The sequence below is a fragment of the Plectropomus leopardus genome, chromosome 10 (genome assembly GCF_008729295.1).
Source record: "Plectropomus leopardus isolate mb chromosome 10, YSFRI_Pleo_2.0, whole genome shotgun sequence".
In the NCBI taxonomy this organism is placed as follows: Eukaryota; Metazoa; Chordata; class Actinopteri; order Perciformes; family Serranidae; genus Plectropomus; species Plectropomus leopardus.
This window is the reverse complement of record NC_056472.1, coordinates 22,079,551-22,102,240: the sequence shown is the minus strand read 5'-3', so window position 1 is coordinate 22,102,240 and position 22,690 is coordinate 22,079,551. Positions and strand designations below refer to the sequence as shown.

Below are 22,690 nucleotides of genomic sequence, written 5' to 3'. Positions count from 1 at the left end.
CTACTGTCCATTTTATTTAGCTGGGAAACAAATTTCTCACCCTGACAACTCTCTTGCCTAATACTCATTTTACTGAGCCGACCTTGAACACATCACAAGGAAACCTTATGGAACCTCCTTTATTTAGCTTAAATACTGGATTACTATTTTTAATTGACGGCACTTGCTTCAAAGTTTGGGTGTGCTTCCAACTGCTGTTGTAAGTTGATGATGATAAAGACTGTGCTGGCTGTGCTGCGGCAGCAGCCGACGGAGTTGAAGGAGGTTTTTTTTTTTTAACCTGAAGACATCAAATGCTCTGCATTTAGGATTAATTTGACGCACAATCGATGTATGCGGACCGGTGATTGGATCAGCTCTGAAAGCATCGACAGATCAATTATCCACCCCTCAGCTCCTCAAGCTACTGCTGAGGGAATAAACAACCTATGAAGAGCTCCGTCTGTGCTGCATTCACAGACCCGCAAAATTGTCCAAATTTAGAGTTCGGACACAGAATGATAATAAAAGGACACACACAAGTAAATAAAAAACACTGGAAAACCAAACATTTGTTGACAGAACAGCCTCACCTTTCTCTCCACTTCGACCCGTCACTCCTTTTGGTCCAGCTTGGCCCGTCAATCCAGGGTGTCCAAGTAACCCGCTGAAGCCCTTCACCCCCTGATTACCCCTGACACCCTCAAAACCGGACATGCCAGACGACCCTTTGTATCCTGGGTAAGAGAGGGACAATCAGACATCATAGAAGAAACAAACTTACTGACCCAAACTGCATGAATTGTAGACAAATTACACATATATGATATTATTTGATGTTTAGTTAAATTTTACTTAATTACATTATCTAGGTAAATGTCAGAGGAACAAACCTTTCATTCCCGGAAGTCCTGGGCGTCCATCTGGACCCAGCTGTCCGAGTTCACCCGATGGGCCATACTCTCCAGTGGCACCATCACTACCGTATGGCCCTGGGACGCCTTTAAATCCTATTGGCCCTGGAGCACCTGGGTCTCCTGCACTTCCCCTCTCTCCAGTAAAACCTGGTGATCAGAGAAGGAACAGGGACATCAGACATGAACAAGAACATTTCTCAGATAGAGTGTATCGGCATGTTTTTTCATCTCACCTGGCTGTCCAGTACCACCACGTAGCCCGGGTGGACCTGCTTGCCCAGGATCACCAGGGTAGCCGTACTTGCCCGCTGGCCCAGGCCTCCCTTCCTCCCCCTGCAGGCCTAGAGGGCCATCCTCACCCTTAAAGCCGATCATACCAGGCATGCCAGGCATTCCTTGAAGAACGGAGGAACGAGAATATTTGAGAACACTAGATAATAGCTTTTTTTTTTTTCAAACAATGCCAATTATGCTGAAAATAAGACAAAGAAGTGGTTGAATATGCTATATTTGGATAAGTGTCATGGTGAGGATATGGCTAACCTGGGTAGCCTTGATTTCCTGGATCGCCAGTCTCGCCTTTATTCCCTTGAAATCCAGGCAGCCCTGGATCACCGGGGGGTCCTGGCGATGCTCCTAAGATCTCTCCATGAGCACCCTTCTCACCTTGTGTCCCGTACCGGCCGGACACACCGGGCACACCAGGTGCCCCTCTTGAACCTTTAATGCCAGGGAGACCCAAGTCTCCACGGGGGCCTGCAAAACCTGTATTGGAGGAATAATAAAGGTTAATAACACACTAGAATTACTGCCTCCCTGTATGCCTCCGCGAACCAATCAAGTTGCAGTTTATATCCATGTCTGTTTGACTCATTTGTAGCCATGACAGTTGACAATGCTTCAAATATGGATGTTGCTCCAAAGATGCTACATATTCTAAAACATGGATGCTTCACTTACATCTTCAACCTGGCAGCACAGAGGATCTGCACAATCACCACAGTTTCAAGATGTACACCCAAAATTAGTGTCACCACTTCAGTATCTGACCAAATGTCTCAACTTCTGTTCCTGACTATTATGTTGAATAATGGCCAGAGAAGTATTCTTGCAGAACATCTTCACAGTGAAGTCAACTTTAAACCTTTTGGATATGAAATGTCAGAACTTCATTATTTTATCCTGTAATACATTTATGTTAATTTTTGTCATGACTACTGTATTAATTCTTGAGTTACAGCCAAATGTTTTGTGAGGTCACAATGACATTCGACCCTCACCCTCCAAAATCGAATCAGTTCATCATTGAGTCCAAGAGGATGTTTTTGCCAAATTTTAAGAAATTCTCTCCTTGTGTTCTGGAGATATTGCATTCATGAGAATGAGAAGGCTGAGGTCACAGAGACCTTGACCTTTGAACACCGAAATCTAACCAGTTCATTGTTGAGTCCAAGTGGATCTTTGTGCCAAATTTGAAGAAATTCCCACAAGGCATTCTTGAGATATCGCTTTCACCATAAACATGATTTGGACAAGACAAATCAAAGATCAAATGTAATATCTGACTACTGCCCAATCAGGGTTGTCTTGTCACTCCTTACCTGGCGGTCCAGGAGGTCCACCTATGCCTCGATCTCCTGTTTCTCCTTTCTCTCCGAGTGGTCCTAATGGACCCTGAGGTCCTTTTGAGCCCTGAGGACCTGTTGGTTCACAGAATATAAACAGGGCATCAAAAAGGATTCAAAGCAGGCACCCGGGAGGGGCAACATACAGCACTAGTCTCTTGTTTTACCTAAGAAACCTGGTAATCCAATGGGTCCTGGAAGTCCAGGCAGTCCTGGAAGTCCTGGTACGGCATCGCAAGGACCTGAGAGGAAAATATGATCTTTAGGGCAAGATTGTGGTTGTATGAAAAAGTTTAAACTGTTTTTGTGGAAATTACTATTTTGGTGCAAGTGATTTTTTTTATCTCCTGCCCAGCGTGGATTGTTTGTGACAACATGACATCTTCATTACATTAGCTGGTAGCTCAGTACAGTAAATCTTGAATTATGAATAATTAAAAAAACATCATGCACACAAGTCAAATAATCAAATAATCCAGAGCCAAAAGCACAACAGAGTTGTTACAAAGAGAGCAATAAATTGTCATGATACCAGCTACCTGTTACATCCACCTGTTCTCCATCTCCTGTTGGACTACAGCCGCCTTTCAGTTGCAAAACGAGAGAGAACGAAAGAGAGAGAGAGGCATTCGGAACAAGAGTTACTCAAAAGCATAAGCATTATCTCAAACAAGCTTTGCTGCAGCTGGTTTGAGGGATGCAGTCCCCGCATCAAGGTCACAAAAAAAGGCAAAGAAAGAAAATAAAACAGCAAAAATATATTTGTCATGCTTTCCTCCATTTTCTTTTTTAATCACAAGCCATTAATGTTCATTCCATTTCACCGCTTTTGCATTTTAAGACAGGTGAGGTAAAATGAAATACTTAGTAGAGTGAAACAGGTTACTTCACTGTTAAGAATTAAAGCAGTGAAGAAGAAATATGCAACATCATTAAGGAGACAGTGAGCCACCTCTTACCTGGGATGCCAGGTGTTCCTGGAACTCCATGATAGCCCGCAATGCCATCGTCACCAGGTAAACCACGCTGGCCCTTGAGCCCTCCAAGAACTTCACCATCTATCCCACGAGGCCCTGGTTCACCGGGTCGACCGCGCTGACCTGGGTAACCTTTGTCTCCATGTAATCCTCTGGGAGCGTCTCCCTGTTGACATCAACCAGCACATTTGTTACACTGTCGAACACGCTTTGTCATGAGAGGAAATGAGGAGATGATGTTGCTTTAGTTTAAACCATTAGTCACCAAACTATGACCAGTGTGTTCAATATGAAACTGCCATTATGACTCACTGAAAGACCACGGGGCCCAGGGAATCCAGGCAATCCATTTCGGCCCTGAGCCCCCAACACTCCTGACTCACCACGTCGTCCGGGATCCCCTGGATCTCCAGGATTTCCTGTAGCGATCACACACAGACATGCACGCACGCACACACACACACACACGCACACACACACACACACACACACACACAGAGAGGGGTCATTGTCTGTCTCCTGTACCGCTAGGTTTGACATCCAATCTTATCTTGTAAATATGTCTCCAGAACTGAATTTAGATTTTTTTAAACTCTCGGGACGCTCTCTCTCCCCCTTTCACTTTCTATCTGTCCTATCAGTAAAGGCAAAAAAAGCCCATGAAAATGATCTTTAAAAATAAAAAAACATTTTATATGTTAGGATAGGAATTTAACTATTAAAGTTGGGATGGCACGGACCCTGTCCTAATTTCAGAATAACTGCCAAAAATGTCAGCAGCATTGTTGTTAGGTCCGGATGGAGAACACAACAAAGACTGGACTCAAAAGTATGACTGCGCTTATTGCATTCAAAAAACCATGCATTTCAGTGATTCAGAAGAAAACCTCCCAAAAAGACGGGTTTTCTTTCCTCCACAGACGCGATTAGTGCCTCTGACTCCTTGAAGCTAAAATTAAAAACCCGTCTTTTTAGTGTATGATAGCAAGCTCGCTAAGCAGTGACAAGAAAGAGCTAGTGCTATCATGGCTTGTCCATCTTAATAAGCCTACCTGTACAAAATAAACAGGCAGTCTGTGTACACTCTTAATATAAATATATATATATATATATGAAACAGGGTGTGTGTGCAGACTGAAGAATCAAACATGACAGTTTAGGGCTGACCTGAATGCTGTGAAGCACTTGCCATGGTAATCCAAAAATTCTCTCTCTCTCTCTGAAATCCCTCAAACCCTCATCAATAAAGAAGAAGTTATCCAGCATTATTCATTAACATTAATTGTCTTTAGTTATTCTCAGACAAAGACATTTAGCATCGTGAGTCAGACTCATTCTGATCTTAGGTCAGACAGTCCAACACGCACTACTGAAACTGGGACAGTTTGACCATGTGACAGGCTAACATATACACTGGCAAGATTTTGAAAACATCCAGCATGTGGAATTGTTTAAAAATTGGTGAAGATGACCCCGTAAAGTCGAGTGCCAGAGATGTCTGGAGAAACTGGTATATCACAAATCTACAGCGAGCTTAGCAAATCATCTGAATAAAACTAAGTGACAGCTAAGCCGTCTTGTAAAGCATTTTTTTTTTCAAGCTACTATGGCTAATATTACCGTGACCACTGTTGTGAGGCTTCTGTACTAATCTGAAATTAGATGAAATAACAACCATGCTGCACCTTTTTGTGAGGCTGCTCGAGCGTCTCCTTTTCGGCCTTTTGGTCCTGGCACACCGATGATCCCAGGAGATCCCTACGAGACGACAAAGTGAAGTGTGAGGAAACGGTAAAGAGCTTACAATGAGCAGAAGAATGAATTAACTTGATTATTCTTACAGGGTATCCGTCCTGTCCAGGGGGACCTGGATCTCCTAAATCGCCCTCCTGACCAAACTCTCCGGTCATTCCAGCATCACCGAGCTCACCAGCGGGGCCAGGTTGCCCAGGTGGAGAGTTTGTAATGATGCATTCACACAAACCATGGTCACCTAAATGTACACACCATTGCAACCACAGGTCAGCAACATAGTATGAATTTATTATGAATATAACGGATTAGTTTACTATGGGAAATTTAAATGTATCTTCAGAAACTTCAGAAACTCTCTGTAACTTTCTGTGTTATCAACTAATAATCAATCATGATGCCAACAACCCTCTTTAGCATGACAGTATCGCGCCAGCACCTTTCATTCCTTTAAAGCCTGCATTGCCAGGCCTTCCACTGGCGCCGGGGGCCCCTTTGAAGAACTCAGCCCCTACAAACAAATACAAACACACACATACAGATACAGAGAGTCAAGGTTCAGACACAAACTAAAAAACAATAAAATAAAGGAGGCTCTTCAGCGTGAAAGCATGTCCACACAGTCACTCACATGTTCCTTTGGGTCCTGGAGGCCCCACGGCCCCTGGGCGCCCATTGGTGCCTGGGGGTCCTGGAATGTCAGCAGGATGTCCCGGCTCTCCAGGCTGGCCCTTCTCTCCTGGCTCCCCCTGAAAACCAAATGGCCCAAAGAAATCCCACACTGACAGACACAAAAGAAGAAAAGTAAAATTAAATTATTTTATTTAAATTCTCAGTTTATCGAACTTATCTTGGACAACGTTGTTATGATAACTTGAACAAGTCATGAGTCTGACAAACCCACACCCAGAATGTCAATATTTATACACAATTCACTATTTTTCATTCAGAAACTGGCCTGCCAAATGGATACATCTCTTTGTATAGTTTCAGTTTACTGACCTTGTTGCTGTGATTCAGAGGCAGGGCGTCCTGGGGGTCCCGGGAAGCCTTGGTCTCCAACCGGGCCCCTCTCTCCCTGTGGCCCCTGCTCACCAGGAGGACCGGCAGGACCAGCTTATCAAAGTCAAGGCAAAATTAAAAGAAAAAGTTATCATTGGCATCTCATGCTTATTACATTACTGACACTGCTAATTATTGATTTAATTCAGGCTTCTGTAGCGCTGTAATAGATTATATATGAAGGATTATGAAAAAGTATCTTTCTTGAAATGATTGTTTCATTTGTTTGTTTAAGACTTATGAAATTCAAGATTTTAAAATTATCTTCTATTGGAGGATTTTCTTTTCCACCATTCGTCTCTATTGTTCACAAGCACTTTCAGTTTTACACTAAATATGACAGTAAATTTGAACACCGCCTCTATCTTGACCACCTGACCTTTTGCCCTGATGAAGGTCTGTCAAAGTTCTGTAACTTCACTAATTTCCCCCAGAGTTTCACTTCATGTCAGCAACAATTACATGACTGCATGATGAAAGTGAGTGGTTTCCATCTTTAAACCATCTTCTTTCTTGGCTGAACATTATTTGACGGTTTCTTTAGTATTAATCAACATACCTGCTGAGGACCAAGGCCATAATCCTGATCCTGAAATCAGTTCTCCTGGGTCACCTCTGACCCCCTGAAACACAAACTTGACGTCAGTCTTTCATTACTCTGCAGCTGCAGTTTCACTTGTCATATTAATGAAGATGAGATCACATGCAGTTTGTGCATACATGGCATGAGAATGACTATGACAAACATCCTGTTGTTGTATTCTGTGACTATCTTATCTTGTCATTTTTTACAGCACCATATGGCTTGATCAACACTCACAAGGGTGAAATACAATTTTTTTCAATCTAATAATAACGTGGGCAAAATGTTAAATTTTTGAGAAGTGAAGCTTGTGTGAATAGTACACTCTTTGTTCTCGTGTCTGGGTGCACAGATGCATAATCAGTAATCTCTATAAAAATATATCTGCATATAAATGCAGAATCTGTAGGCAAGGGGAGAAGATTTTGGAATTGGAAGTTTTCTGGTTTCTGTTTTTAGTCCGAGTAGCGTTGATCAATCATGTTTAAGCAGCAGGTAAAAAGCCCAAGTGGAGAGGTAGATATCTATCAGAATGATCTACTACCAGTAAACGTGTAGATCACGCCATTCTGTCAGGTTCAAATACCTATGTGAATGGAATATTACCTGTATAAATGTTGTTGATGACATGGATTATGACGAAATAACTGGACATTTTATGTATTAATGTAGTTATATGTAAAGTAGGACATTTTGTCAGGTACAAGTATGTATCACAATAGACTACTACCTGTATAAATGTGCAGATGGTCATTCTGTCAGATATCTATCAGATTGAACTACTACCTGTACAAATGTAGTCAAATTTAAAGTAGGTCATTCTGTCGCATATAAATATCTATCAGAATAGATTACTACCTACATAAATGTGGAATAAGTCATTCTGTCAGGCAGAAATATCTATGGACTGTATAAACATGGAGTATGATGCTCATGTATTTTCAAACAGGTGCATAGATGAGGGACGAGTCTGGCTTGCAAATAAATCAATTTACTGCATTGTTTTGGTAACTTGTAATTAGACAGTGTGTGGGTGTGTCCTTTTTTAAAACTTTAAATCTGTATTTAACGTACACATATCTGTTTATAGAGATTTGCCACATGGAAGCAGAAGCGTTGGGTCAGATATCTGCTGGCTACACTGGATCTCCTGAAATATTGGCTATTGCCCCCAAAGCCTTTGTCCACAACATGTAACGGGTTCCCACACCTAATTTAGATTTTTTGGAGCACTTTGAACAAAACTTGCTGTAATTTGCATGATTGTTTTTGTTATCCTTTAAATTGTGTCCATATTATTTTGCTTTAAAAATAAAGTTGAGTTGACTTGCATTGTACAACGCCCTCTTTCAATGACGCATTCCTGATTACAATTGCTTTGCTTGATGGTAGCAGAAATGCAGACTGGTCCACAAAATGAAACCAAGGTCTCAAGAATCCCGAATGGAACTGGATCAAAAACGGAACCAATTTGGTAGAAAAGGGGTAGTAGAAACTTATCATTATCAGACAGATAGGCCATGATTTATGAGATTATGCACATAATCAAGGGTCATGATCAGGATCAAGTGCATTCTCACCTTAATGCCATCTCTGCCTTTTGGTCCTGGGTCACCATAATCCCCCTGAAAGCGAGGTTGTAATCATTAAGTTATAAAAAAGAAATCTAAGAATTTAAAACAAGAATGATGCAACATCCCTCATTTTTCACACAAACATACCCTCGGTCCAGGACGTCCGTTTGCACCAAATTCACCCTAAAACAACACAAACAGCACATGATATGAACTTAACACGCGCAAGGACAACCGTCTGTGGCTGAAACGTGTCGGAGTGTATCTAAGCTCACCCGGTTTCCAGGGAATCCCATCACACCAGTCTCTCCTTTGTTGTCAGCCTGAAATAAACCCAGCAAGTACAGATGAGCAGAGGAATTGACATGCTGAGGCTTTAATGTTAATATGTGTCAATGCACGTATACGTAATGTGTGCTTAATGAGTGAGCACATACCGCATCTCCACTTTCTCCTTTAAAACCTTTCTCTCCACGAGGTCCCTAATATAATAAAACAGGAGGGTGTTACATTTCTTATTTTAGAGGCAATCTTTGAACATAACAGCACGATAATAAATACAGATGAACAGAGTGAATGTGTACAGACCGTGGGTCCGTAGGGGGGCTGAGTGTGCTGATGAGTAGAGTTTCCTGGCAGCCCTGGTAGTCCGATGTCCCCCTGTGGTGGAAAGTAGGAAGCGCAACAAAAGTCAGTCCGAAACAAATCATCATCCAGTTCTCAGTTTCTTAAGTTATGTAAATGTACCACATCTTTAAAAGTAAAAGTTCTGCAATCAAAATACAATTTAGGTAAAAGTACATAAGTATTAGCAGCAAAATGTACCTAGAGTACCAAAATAAAAGTACTTAAAAATGTGATGCAGTGACAAACATGTTATCATATAATACATTATTAGATTGTTAATAGCGCTGCAATGTGTTAGAAGAATGCAACTACCATAGCTGGTTGAGATGGAGCTAGTTTTATTTATTTAATCGACAGTTATGGTTCAAACCATCCAAAGGATCACATGATAAATGTGAGGGGTTGTCAGATAATTTAAGGGACAGAAAAGAAGAAGTTATGATACACAAATCAGTTTTATGTTTTGGACTTTCTCTAATCTATGATTTTGTTGTGTAACACTGGGTAACTGAATCTCCTTAAAACAATCGTTTTAATGAAATAATCTGAGAAGTTTAGAGGGAAAACGTCTCTTTGGTGGAACAGCTAAAAAGGGAATGTGTTGTGTTTTATTTAAAGGATCAGAAGGTAAGTTAATTAATATATTTGAGTTAATGGGGACTTATGTTTATCCAGTTAACGATTTAAATATTTATGCGTACACAGTTAATTATTACCTACTTACATGGTTAAATACTTTCACTTTGACTTAAAAACTATAACACGAATCTTCTGAATCTATCTCTGTGGTTTTCTCTGCTTTACCTCAGTCTGAATCCTTCTGATTGGTTGGTTTGGGGATGTGTTTGCAGAGCTGGGTGCAAACTGCATACTTTATACTTTTAGTAAGTACTGCAGCTGCCCTTACGTAGTACATTCTGTTGCATGCAGAGTGCACACAATCAGGACATACTATTTCTTCATAATATCACACCCTGAACAGTTTAAACAAAACGCCTGGCATACTAAATAGTATGGGAGTATTGATAACGTAACACACAGGCAGTGTGGAGAACAGTAGAGTGCTGCTTAAGAAATTTATTTGTCTTAATCAAACCACCACGTATCAAACCCTCACTTTACGGTATTTTATGGACTTATCAAATGTTTTTAGGAAAAATCTTGCACACTTAGCAAACTATAGCATTAAGATAAATGCAGTAGAGTAAAAAGTGCATTATGTTCCTCTGAGATGTAGTGGAGTTGAAAAAGCATGAAACAGAAACACTCAAGAAAGGAAAGAGCCTCAAAACTGAATCATGCAACACCAAATCATTTGCTTTAAAGCAATGAAAATAAAGTGGACAAAGACATATTTGCAATGCATTTGACAAACATGGTTACTCACTTGGTCTCCTTTGTGTCCCTTAAGCACTTTTGTCATTGTGCCCTGCCCAGAGAAAAACAAGCAAACAATTAAAGCTGCATTTAAAAGTTCCTTTTTTCATGCAGTATTACATAGTACATCAAATTTCTCTCACATCACATTAAATATATGTTATTGTTGCCTTACCTTTGGTCCAGGGGGACCTGGAGGCCCTGGGGGACCCTACAGGGTGACAAAAACAGGATCCTTATCAGCCCTTAGAGGCATATACGATGGAGCTTTACAAATTAAAATCAAGATTGCAGTCAAACACACACATAAACACACTTACCTTTGGTCCTGGGATGCCTCTGTTACCCTCCAATCCTGGTTTTCCTGGAGGCCCCTGGAAAAAATCAAATACATCCCAGTAGATGACAAAGAAATTTTGATTCAGACAATATTATATGTAACAACCATTATCTGAATATGTCTCTGTGTCCAACACAACTAACAAATGATTTGAATCACGTGTCTTACAAATATTCCGTTGGTTCCTGGTGTGCCTGGATCTCCCTGTGAACAGATGGTCAGATACATCAGACATATAAGATTTTGTTACAGTAATGTCAAGTCGTAAATGTAATTTTATGAGGCCAGGTGTGGTGTTCAATCCTCTTCCTCACCCTGAAGCGCTCCATGTACACCGTCACCTCCAGAGAGTCTCCCTTCTGTCCCTTCCACCCTGGTTGTCCCTGAGAGATGTAAACAAAAAGACAGTTTTGTACAAGAAACCAAAATCAATGTATTTTACAAATCATTATTTGTAAAGAGTTGCACTTACAGGAAAACCGGGTGCACCGTGAGTGCCAGGTAGCCCTGATAACCCTGCTTCTCCCTGTGTCCCATTACAGCCGTCTGCACCTGGCTTCCCTCTGGGTCCAGCTTGTCCTGGGTGTCCCTGCAGAGTGAACATCAATCACAACAGAACTGTCAGAACACATCAACATGATAAGCAAGGATGTCACTTTGTGCTGAACAGTGGTGGAGCAAGGACACTACATTTTGGAGTCAAAAAATAAAATTTGGCATTTTATTTTGATATTTTTCAAAGATAATCCTCACATTTTTTATGTCACTTTTTTCAGTGTCTGTTTTTTTTTTTTTTACAGTGACACTTTTTTCAGTCCTTCTTTTCAGTTTCAACTCTGTCAAGGGAGGGGGGACAAGGTTTGAGGATTACATACCACAAGATTGTCTTAAAAAAACACATCAGAATGCAAAAAACAGAAAAATGGAATAAATTTTAATGCCTGTGTTTTATTTTTCAGTGGAACTTTTTTCGCTGCTAATGTTTTCTTCTTCAGTGCCAAAACTTACTGTCACTTTTCTAGCTCTAGGGATCAGTACGAGGTCAGAGTAGGTAATTATGAACCAGGTGACAATTAAAAAACAGAAAAACCTAATGGAATATAATCAAGAAGGCTCTTGGGCTTTCTGTATTGCTTTTGAATATTTATTCTCCTGTAGACCATCTTTTCTCATCAAATGTCCCCTACTTTTTGATTTACTGTTCAATCCTCTTTCGTATGGGGAAGGAACCTCTTTAAATGTGCATGTGGCACCTTCAAGTCAACATTCATTTATTTTAATTAATATATAATCCCCTATATGTGTTGTACTGTTGAGAGAGAGTAGAAAACTATAGAACTATTAAGAATTTGTTAAAGTTATTAAGTTGTATGTTTTCTTGTGCACATAAACCTTTCTTAAAAAACTTTTTATTTGTTAGTTAACATTTTCTTGGTGCGAGCTTTTTTCAGAATTTTTTTTTTATCAAATGATGCTTTTAAAAAAATGACCACAATGAAGGTGAGCTTCTCTTGCTGGACAGACTTACAGGGATGCCATCATTTCCAGAAAACCCGGGAACGCCAGTCATTCCCTGCAGATCGACAAGAATCAGACATTAAACAAGAGGACAGAGTAGAGTGCTGTGATTTTTAACACACAGATTCTAAAAAGAAAAAGATCGTACCACATTTCCTTTAGGACCTATGAAGCCACTACGGCCGCGGTCACCTTTCTGCCCCTTTGGTCCCTGGATGCCCATATCACCTGGTCTTCCTGAAGGTCCCTGGGGGCCCTGAGGACCGAGAGGTCCAGGGTGACCCTGAGGTTTAAAAAAAAAAAAAAAAATCAGTTGATCAGCCTCATGTAAAGGATGCAGTTCACCAAATAAACTGTCAGCTGCTGCACACTGGCTTTGAGTTTGGTGCATAATTTACCATAATCAATTATCTATTGATTTGTATTTATTAGTAAGATCATGAATGTGCTGAGTGTATCATTATCACAAGGAGACTTACAATAGTGTTATACAGTGTAACAAAAAAATAAGCTTACCTGATAAAGAGGAGAGGATTTTAAAATAGGAAAGTGTTATCAAAGCAATCAAAGCATCACAACAAAGCAACAAAAAATATGACCCCCCCCCCCATAATCCCTACATGTCTGCTTGTCCTTTCAGATGTCAACACAGGGGGGAGACAAACACCTTTTCTTTTTCTAGTGAGAGCCTCTGTTTCAGCACTTTCCGCTCTCGACCCCCATCCAGTGGTCAAACAGCGTGCTTAGAAATGTCTACTGTGAGAGAACAGCTAATAGAAGCTAAAGAAGTAGTGAATCTACATGTGTGAACAAACAGAAACGTTACAAGAATAAACGTTTACATCAGTGAACTCCTTTTAGGTCTTTTCACCTTTTTAGGGACACAAAAAGCAGTCATAATGAGAAATATTGTTTTAAAATCAACTGGGTCACAGTTTAAAACTGGCATGTTGAAGAATCTTTTCCTGCTCTTATAAATATGCAACTGAAAGGCCCCAAAACACACCAACGTTATCCAAAGACATGCCTGACAGAGCAGTGAGGAGATTAATTTAAGGCAGATAAAGCCAGACTCAGCTGTCAAGGAAAAAAAATGTTTGCCAAACAAGCTTAAAAGGCAAAGTAAAGGGCTGTTTAAAAATGATTTTCATTGCTGAATGTTTGAACCTGCAGACAGACGCCTAATCTGCAAGCTAAATATAACAACTTGATGTTGATACTCAGAGTGATGAAAGAGAGAGGACAGGCAGGCTGATAGGATAGAGGAAAATGTGCCTCTAGCTGAGGCAAAAGTATGTTTCTGTTCTCTGAGCCATAACTCATTTTTTAAATAACTTATTTTATCTCCTAATAAGTAGATTTGCAGTGTGTGCTCCAGCAAGGGTAATGAATACTGAGGTGGTGCTCAGTGTAGGTGGGGCAGCCGCCAGAATAAAAAGTTGGTAATGTACTTGTCTGCAAACCACATATACGTTTTATTTGTACATTTCATACATGCCATCACAACTTCACCGTCACGCAGGGTCACAGTTTCACCCATACGGTGAGAATATCCGAATGCCTAAATTGAAAACCAAATACCTTCCCAATTAATGAATACACAGATATCAGAATATCTGGGTCAAGCTCTAATTACATGTATGTGAGTTTTTCATCTGAAGGAGGTGATGGTGGATGATGTGACACCTAGGCGAGAGGGCTGCCACGCAAAAGACTGCAACAGACCAACAGACTGGTCAAGACCAACAAAAGTGGTAATTTTTTATATATTTTAATTCAATCATTTACGGCTGTGTTCCTGGTTGCCAAACTAGGTATTTTAAAACATGATCATGAAAACATGATCTTGTCCTAACCATAACTAAGTGTTTATGCTTAAAAGTAACCAAAATATACCTAAAAAAAACATATCTGCCACATATGAAACGTACAAATGTAACATATCATTGGTTTACAGAAACATGCAATGCATTTACTCATGTAATTGGGTTGTGTGGGGTGAAGGGCAAGGAGGTTCAACCCAAAGATCAGGATGAACAGGTGCCTCAAATACAGACACAATATTACATCGTCTACATTTCTGGACTGGACATGGCCAGGGGGAAGGCTTAAGGGAGGCAGAGAGTAGAGGGGAGTTGGTGGGATGCAAACAATAATATGAGGACAGCATTTTTACAAGGGTTGAGGGCGTAGACACCATGGGAATTAGGCATGTTTGTGCGGTCTGGGAGTTCAGGGGGTCAATGAGTGATGACCTCTGAGGTTTAAGGGCCTGACAGTGTTCATGTGAGAACTGACAAACACAGTGATGCTGCTTGTCCCTGGACTCAAATGCTCTGGGCCCTGTTTTAAAAAGCCAGAGCCAATGGTCTCAAAGGAAATAATAAAACTGCAAGGAGCCTAAACAATGTCAAACAACCATTCAAACAAGCCCACAGACAAAATCAGATGCAGAAAGTTAAAAATAAAACCTCAGATGAACTTGTGGCTGGATGTGTGCTGCACGTGCAGCCTGTGTGTGTGTGAGTGTGTGTGTGTGTGTGTGTGTGTGAGTGTGTGTGGTAGTCAAAGCTTTGTCTATGGGAGGTGTTTTGAAACAGGAGGTGTGTGTTTTGTCTTCACTCTCCACCCTGCAGCTGTTGCCTATAGAGCAGACAACAGGCAGACAACAGTCCTGTCAAAACAACTCAAACTGTACATGAATAATAGTCGGTGTGTTCTACAGTGTGTGCTGTGAATTCTTACATTTACAGCTGTAAACTGCAGGTGGACTGGACTGATAAGTCGTGATGAGATAACAAATATATCTTGCCAACTATGCCGATGGTATCACCTTCTGACTATTCTGTGATATGCAAGAAAGTAATTTATGATAATCCCCAGTGTCTATATTTCACTGCTGACAAGACAAAGAACCTAAAACTAGAATTAAATGTCACAACTTTATCTTTTTATCCTATAAGACATATATACGAAATGTTGTTATAATTAGCATATGAATACTTGAGTTGTGGCCAAAAACATGTACTGTGAGATCACACTAACCTTGACCTTTGACCTTCAACTACAAAATTCTAATCAATTCATCCTCAAATCCAATTAGATGTTTTTGCCAAATTAGAAGACATTCCCTCAAGGCTTTCTTGAGATATTGTGTTTATGAGGATGAGACATATGAAGCGTCACAGTGACTCTGACCTTTTACCACCAAATTTTAATCAGTTCATTGTTAAGTGGACGTTTGTGCTAAATTTGAAGAAATTCCCTCAAGGTGTTACAGAGATATCTGCGGCCCCACACACACTGTCATACTGCATACATTATTTTTTAATGATTAAAAACATGTCAAGAATAACTAATTTGCACCTTCTCGTCAGTACATTCATTCATTCATTGGACGTAACTGCTTATCCTCTTATGGGTCGTGAGGGGGCTGGAGCCTGAGAGGCGGGTACACCCTACAATGTTCGCCAGACAATCACAGGGCTGACACACAAAGACTGACAACCATTCACACTCAAAGTCACACCTACAGGCAATTTAGAGTCATCAGTTAACCTTACCTGCAAGTCTTTGAGCAGTGGGAGGATGCCCGAGAACACAGAGAAAATGTGGAAACTCTGCACAGTGCTAACCACAACACCACTGTGTCGACTACTTTCTCATCAAGATTATTAATAAAATTTGGCAAGTTTATATGTGGAGAGAAACTGCCACCTGTTTCCTTTTATATGAAACGTCATGCTCTCTATTGTTATGGTGGGCTAAAAAAAGCTAGCCATTACACACTTAGAGGTGTAAATCATAATCCTCATAAAAAGTAAATGTGGAGGGGAGGAGCGCAGTGAGCTGGAATGGAGTGTCGTAATTCAAAAGTGGCTAATTTCTGAAATAAACTGTGCGTGCGTGTGTGTGTGTGTGCAGTATGTGTGTGTACAGGCATGTAGAGATCATTGTCTAGGGCAGTTGCTTGGTACACTATGTGCACTGGTCTTAAGGCTGAAACAGAGAGCTGGTAACACCAGTCTTGTTTGATATCCATTAATGGGGGAGATGTTTTTAAGTGCATACTTGTGTGTGTGCGCACTAACATGCTGCATCTACTGTAAACACTAAAAATTCAGGTACAAAAGGAAACAGTCCTGAGAAAGTCCAATTTGCACAGATATATCATAACAGGCACATAATAGGTCACAGATTCGTGCCTCTGGTTTCCACATTAAGGTACAAAATACTAGTAGTTCCTTATAGGTTTAGGTAAACAGTTATACGTACATTTAAGGAATAAAGTACAGTGTGTGGGAGTCATTATTGAGAAATGAACCCCGCCTACTGGTGATGCAGGTCTTGAATCACCCTAAAAGGATTCATTTCACAATAATGAGCAGCCTCATTGTACATTATTCTGCTCATTACATAGCCACTTACTACAGAAATGAACAATTAAACAAAAAACAATGATTTAAAACTATTTTATAATTTCACAAATGATTTAATTCCTTTACAAATGATTTAATCACTTCTGCTAAGCGTCTATGATTAGAATTGCGTCAAACTGTCTGCTATCCAGAAATAACTAGACAGTATACATATTTCAACAGCACTACTAATAAACAGTCTAGCAACAAAAATAGAGAATCCATTTGTTGCGGCAGATGTTTTAATCGTGGTGGGCCACTACAAATAAATTAATGTGTGGGACACCCTAGGGAGGGAAATTTACAAGCGTGTTTGTGACGTGTGACATAAAAACCTGGTATTTTTCAACAAAATGTGGGATATTTTAGACACGTGTGGCATCAAAACTGGGTATTTTACAACGCCACATTGGGATATTTTCAGAGGAGTTTGTTGCGAAAAAAAAACCAGGTCATTTTTGACAACACTTTAGGACATTTTCAACCGTTATTTTGAACACTTTTAGGCATGCTGGTGACCTCAAAACAGGGTATATTTAATAACTCATGGAGACATTCCCAGCCGTGTTTGTGATATCATAAAACTCATCGTAATGTTGGTTTTGTACCCTTGAGTAAATCTAAATCAGACCGACCTGTTTCATACAGCAGCATATAGCATTGTTCCACTCTGGGTGTCCATCATTTCACTTCTCCTCTATTCTCTCCTGAGCTAAATCTCTCTTCAGTCCTCCCTACTCTTTAATTACCAGTCCTCCACAGCTTCACTTCCTTCGTACCTCCATACTCCCCATTCTTATCTGCTCACTGTACTTCCAGCCAGCATTTCCTCCCCTCCTCTCGCCAAACTCTCGAGTGCTCTCACATCCGTTTGCATCTCTTCTTACCCTCCTTTCTCTTTCTCCCTTCCTGTCTCTGCTGGGTGGAGGGTGACCACATGTGAGCCTACAAATCAGCCGTCCACAGACAATGTGTGGGGACAGATGACAAAACAGCACTGAGGGGGAGCATAAATTGTCATCTCGACAATAAACAAAAGAAAAAAATAAATAAGTTTGGGTTATAATGCAGCAGACATATAATAGAAACCGTGAGACCGGCCAGGAAAGCAGATGTAAGAACGATAAATCCTTCTTTAACAGCATAGCGTAGTAAACTTCTTAAACTGTGTACACAGAGAACCTGAAATCTAGATCAGAGAAAGCTGAGGCCTCTTCAAACAGTCATGTCTTGGATTCAGTGAAGAGCATTGAACATATATGCATGTCTGTTTAGGTCGGAGTTCCTCTGTGTCTTTGAAGGCCGGTCATGACTTTACCAGATTATGAAGCTCAGGAGACATGTACTGCCCTCTGGCTTTTCTCTGTAACTGTAGCTCCTTTTTTTTCTGTCACAGTTGGCTCACGTCATACCTTCAGCCTCGTGTCTCGTGAGCTCCATAATGGGATACGACGAGCCATCAATCGTCAGTCAAATCTACTGGAGTCACAGGGGAAAGAGAGGGAAATGAGGCAGGCAGAGGGTAGACCAATAGTTTCCAGAAGCTTCAAGGAGGTATAGTTGACAGCCAGGTCAAGTCAATTTCATTTACTTTACATAGACCCCCAAAAATCCATATTTGTCTGAAGGCTTTACAATCTGCACAACCAGCCAGGTTTCACTCTCAGTGCGTCAAAAAACACTGCTTCAACAGTCACTTTACTGACACTGGGACACTGATAAGCATCTGTGTGGGACGCACCAGGCTTTCACAAACTCCAATATAAATCCATCCATGTCATTATTAGACAGTGAGAGCAACGGATACAGTTTAAATACCATGAATGTCTGCTCAGGGTTGGTGGGAGCAGAGGTGGATGGGTCCAGCAAACACTGGACTTTGACCCAGTAGACCAGTATTCAAAACTACTAAACAACATCAGTAGCTGCATTTGGAAGTCGGGTATTTTTCCACCAACATCCCCAATCTTTTCCTAACCATAACCAAGTAGTTTTGACGCCTAACCATAACCACTAACCACTATCCTCTTGTTACCACTGGCCCCTCCTGCATCAAAATACAACGCCTACGACTGCCCCTGACAACATCACAGGTTTTTTGCCCAGCAACAGAATGACAAGGAAGGATGAGATCTCACAAGCACAACACACAGCATCCTTCAGCCTTCATTTTAGAAAAAATCTCAACAAATAAAGTCCCACTTTCTTAATTGTGGGGATTTGTTGCTTATTTTTGTCTTAAGTCTTAGTAAATTGGTAATTTTGCAGATTTGGACTGTTAGTTAGATGAAACAAGCTACGAGAAAATCTCAACTTGGGTTTTAGTACAGTAAAATAAGAAGTTTTGCATTTGAGAAGTTAACTTCACACTCATGATGGTGAATTTATGAAAAATATGCAGAATTTGAACAGCTTTTATGAATGTATTTCATGGTTGAAATGATAGTTGTCACTTTCCTCTATAACAGACATTTAACGTACACTGTTGTGGTGATCTAAAATCATCAATCTTCACACAGTCTGAAAAATAAATTAGGGGGACTAAAAGGCAGACCGCAGGTGAACAAGAGGCATGTGTCAAGAGGAAATAAAAACAGACTGAAATAACAAGATTTAACTACAGAGGGAAGGAGGAATAAATGGTAATAAAACAAAGAATGACTGAACATACACAAGAAATTAGGACTGTTAAGAAGCGGACTATAGAGAAGCGATTGTAAAAGAGCAATAAAAGACTGGGCCCTCCTACACAGGTCTGTCGACTGGTGTCTGCTTTTTATCCGATCACTTCTCACCTCATTTAGGGGGCATAAACTACCACACACACAAACACACACATTATAACACACACACACATGTTGGCTCGGTGAACAAAGTGATCGAGGCTGAGGTGTGGGATGATGGGATGCTGAAAGTAAAACAAAATTCCTCTTTCTTTTGTGACTACGTAGGAATAAAAACAGACACATAACAGAGATATGGATAGATATGTATAAAAATAATAAAAAATATAGATATATTTGGGCTGTAACCATCACAGTCCAGAGGTCATGGTGAAATGCATGTAGCTGCATACAAAATTAATTTATGTCTTGTTTATTTAGCAGGGACAATGTACAATATGTGTATTACTGAACCAGAAAAGGCTTGAAGACAATATTCATCTGTAGTCATTGGAAAGATTTCACTAGTGATGCGCAGGTTACTCGTTTTTCTTGCTATTCTTATCTCTAGCAATATTTTTTGTCTGTCCGCAGGATTAACCCCTTCTTCATATATCTTCTTTTACTACTGACAACAAGATGTCCCAGCTCCATCTTTTGCAGCTACAGGAATGTGTGAGGAGGATTTTGGACAGTTTCTTCCAGTTTGACCTGACACGTGAGAGTCCAGATGAGCTGGTGCTGGACAGCAGAGCTTCACATGCCTAAACTAAACAAAGAATTGGATGTTGTGGTGAAGAGGATGGAGACTTTGTAATACCTAACGTAGTAAGATGCAGTGTGAGGCAGCTATTTTCTAGACAGTTCACCCAAATTACACACAAAACACACCTCAAGTGATATCAAACCATGAGGATTTTCTTTTTTTGGATGCAAGTATTGAGCTTCCTTTTTCCTCACAATTTTCATTGGGACTATTTCTTTAGCTAAAAGATTAAATTAAAAAAAATGTCCAAAATGAGATCTGTGGATTAAAAATCTAAATAATATGGATAAAAAATATAAAAATATAAATAACCAAAAAAAAAAAAAAAAAACTACCTGCATGGATGGATAGCACTAATTAAATAAAAAAATCTGTTTTTACATCAACCCAGCCTCAGCACAGGCTAAAGCATGGGGTATATGTCTACACTCAGCTTGCACTGTAATGTCATTTCAACGCAGAAGTAAAAACACCACTTAGCCTAAGCGATCTATAGGGTGGGTCAGTACACCATGACATCACTAGTGGGCAGGGTTACAAGTGCAAAAGAGCTCCCTGCTGACCTCATCTAATCACACTCATGGGTGTGCAACAAATTTGCAACAGACAGCAGTCTGAATGTTCAGCAGTCTGGGTCATGTAGAGTATATTTATCTTGTTTTCATCTCTATTATTTTTTCTTTGCCTAAAACCATTTTTCCTCCATAACCCATGCCTATGTCTGGAAGTGCGCGTAGCTTTGTACTGTTTGGACGCTAAGTAGACATATTTGCATTTCCACCTCACTGCATTACTTCTGTAAACCTAAGCAAGTGACGTCTAATCTGTATCAAGAAATCTCTGAGAAAATCCCTCCTCTTTACACTGTAAAAAATGCAGTAATCTCTCTTCGTCCTCTCCGTGTATGTACGTGGGTGTGTTTGCATTTCTCATTCCTAAATCACAGATCTATTAAAAGTTACCCCGTCTGACACCATAAATTTCATCAGGGCCCAGACTGTTCCCTGGGGTGGACAGCTTTGGACTGACCGACTAAGAACAGGATGGGAACACGCAGCCCAGCGTGCAGCCCTCTGACCTCAGAGAGGAATAAAATAAATCGATAAACAACTGGCCGGAAGCTCCCTCTGTTATTCCATCTGTCTGTCCGGGAAAACTGGGACATTGTGAATTTTCTTTATACACAAGAAATGGAAAAAGTTACTGGTTAAAAAAAATGAATCTACAAACAAAGAGTGTCAGCCAAGATAAGAGATAAGATAACTGACAGGAAAACTGACAACAATAAAAAAATGTGGCATGAAAAAAAGGAAAAAATATTTTGAATGTGCCAGCTAGGTTTTAAAAATGTTCTGTCTTTGGCTTCTTGTCATGTGAAGCTCAAAACATGAGGAAGATATTTAACATTTTGTGCATAGCTGACCTTTGGAAGTGAAAGAACACACATGCATGCACATATTAGCTTAACTTTCACTAAAATATAATGTGTCTCTTTTTGGATAATTAACTCGACATTTAGTCTGCCGCAAAAAATATGCAAACACAATCTCAGGGTGCTTGTATATACTGTATGTCTTCAGTATTAACACAAGAGTCTAAACAGAAAGGGTTTAAGTGAGGGGACGCTGAAACTATGCAGGGTGAACATTATCCTATGATGTCATCAATGTGGGACATGCCACTGATGGCCACATACCTCCACAGAAACATCTCCAGTGGCTGCACTTACATTCACACAACACCTCAGTCATGTAAACTGTAAACTCACGGTGAGTGTCTGTGTGAGTCTGCTGAGGGTTTACAGCAGAACTCATTAACTACATTTATCAAAAGGACAGATTTTTTCTAAGCAAAAACTGTGACATTCAAATAACTATAATTTTAAAAAATATATTTTGAGATAATAAGCCTTTTTCCAGTTTTAGAAATCAACTAAGAATTGTTTAACAATATAATAAAATTACTCTGATGATATCTTTATAAAAAAAGAGAATAAAATGAAGTACTGTATGAGAGCCGTGAGTTTGTCCCCATTCTTGCATGGCATCTATTGAACACACATATTTGGGGTTGGTAAATATTTCCTAATAAAAGATTAAAAAGCCAGATATCATCAGTACCTGAAGACATTATTGTCCTCATATTTTCTCAATTCATTAATATTCTGTGAGTTGGATGGGAAGTATGAGGTTGGGATGGATGGACTTGGTCCCCAGGCCACCAGTTGATGATTACTGGTTTACAGCATGTGTTGTTGTGGAAGGTGTATAAATTAGGGCTGAGTTAGGCTTGAAACCGTTAGTTTGTGCAAACTTTCATCTGAACATTGTGAAAAGCATAATTGTTTTGCCGATTGAGCACACAGTCGTGGGAAAGCCTGCTGTCACAGAGACAAATGAGACATGACATTTGAAAAAAAACTAAGTGGGTACGGTTTGCAGATTTAACAGGAGCAAATTTTCTTAACTTGAAGACATTCACAGTGTTGTATTTTTTTTTAAACATACCAAAA

At 40.1% G+C, this 22,690-nt stretch overlaps 1 protein-coding gene across 3 annotated transcripts in view; it reads right to left on the bottom strand.

The window, feature by feature from the left end:
* col4a2 (collagen, type IV, alpha 2) overlaps positions 1-22,690 on the bottom strand; it is a 79,152-nt gene that overhangs the window by 14,146 nt on the left and 42,316 nt on the right. The window contains exons 5-32 of one of the 3 annotated variants that reach the window (XM_042495124.1): positions 12,480-12,614; positions 12,342-12,386; positions 11,286-11,402; positions 11,128-11,196; positions 10,982-11,017; positions 10,794-10,847; positions 10,649-10,684; positions 10,484-10,525; positions 9,058-9,129; positions 8,907-8,951; positions 8,745-8,792; positions 8,617-8,652; positions 8,476-8,520; positions 6,872-6,935; positions 6,253-6,366; positions 5,882-6,031; positions 5,690-5,761; positions 5,340-5,491; positions 5,184-5,256; positions 3,811-3,917; positions 3,481-3,664; positions 3,058-3,105; positions 2,689-2,763; positions 2,498-2,596; positions 1,440-1,661; positions 1,130-1,291; positions 873-1,043; positions 573-716 (exon numbers count right to left, since the gene is read on the bottom strand). In XM_042495124.1, coding sequence (XP_042351058.1) covers positions 573-716; positions 873-1,043; positions 1,130-1,291; positions 1,440-1,661; positions 2,498-2,596; positions 2,689-2,763; positions 3,058-3,105; positions 3,481-3,664; positions 3,811-3,917; positions 5,184-5,256; positions 5,340-5,491; positions 5,690-5,761; positions 5,882-6,031; positions 6,253-6,366; positions 6,872-6,935; positions 8,476-8,520; positions 8,617-8,652; positions 8,745-8,792; positions 8,907-8,951; positions 9,058-9,129; positions 10,484-10,525; positions 10,649-10,684; positions 10,794-10,847; positions 10,982-11,017; positions 11,128-11,196; positions 11,286-11,402; positions 12,342-12,386; positions 12,480-12,614 — 2,617 coding nt within the window. The remainder of the gene's footprint in view (positions 1-572; positions 717-872; positions 1,044-1,129; positions 1,292-1,439; positions 1,662-2,497; positions 2,597-2,688; positions 2,764-3,057; positions 3,106-3,480; positions 3,665-3,810; positions 3,918-5,183; positions 5,257-5,339; positions 5,492-5,689; positions 5,762-5,881; positions 6,032-6,252; positions 6,367-6,871; positions 6,936-8,475; positions 8,521-8,616; positions 8,653-8,744; positions 8,793-8,906; positions 8,952-9,057; positions 9,130-10,483; positions 10,526-10,648; positions 10,685-10,793; positions 10,848-10,981; positions 11,018-11,127; positions 11,197-11,285; positions 11,403-12,341; positions 12,387-12,479; positions 12,615-22,690) is intronic. The other 2 variants (XM_042495125.1, XM_042495126.1) reach the window with 2 other exon arrangements.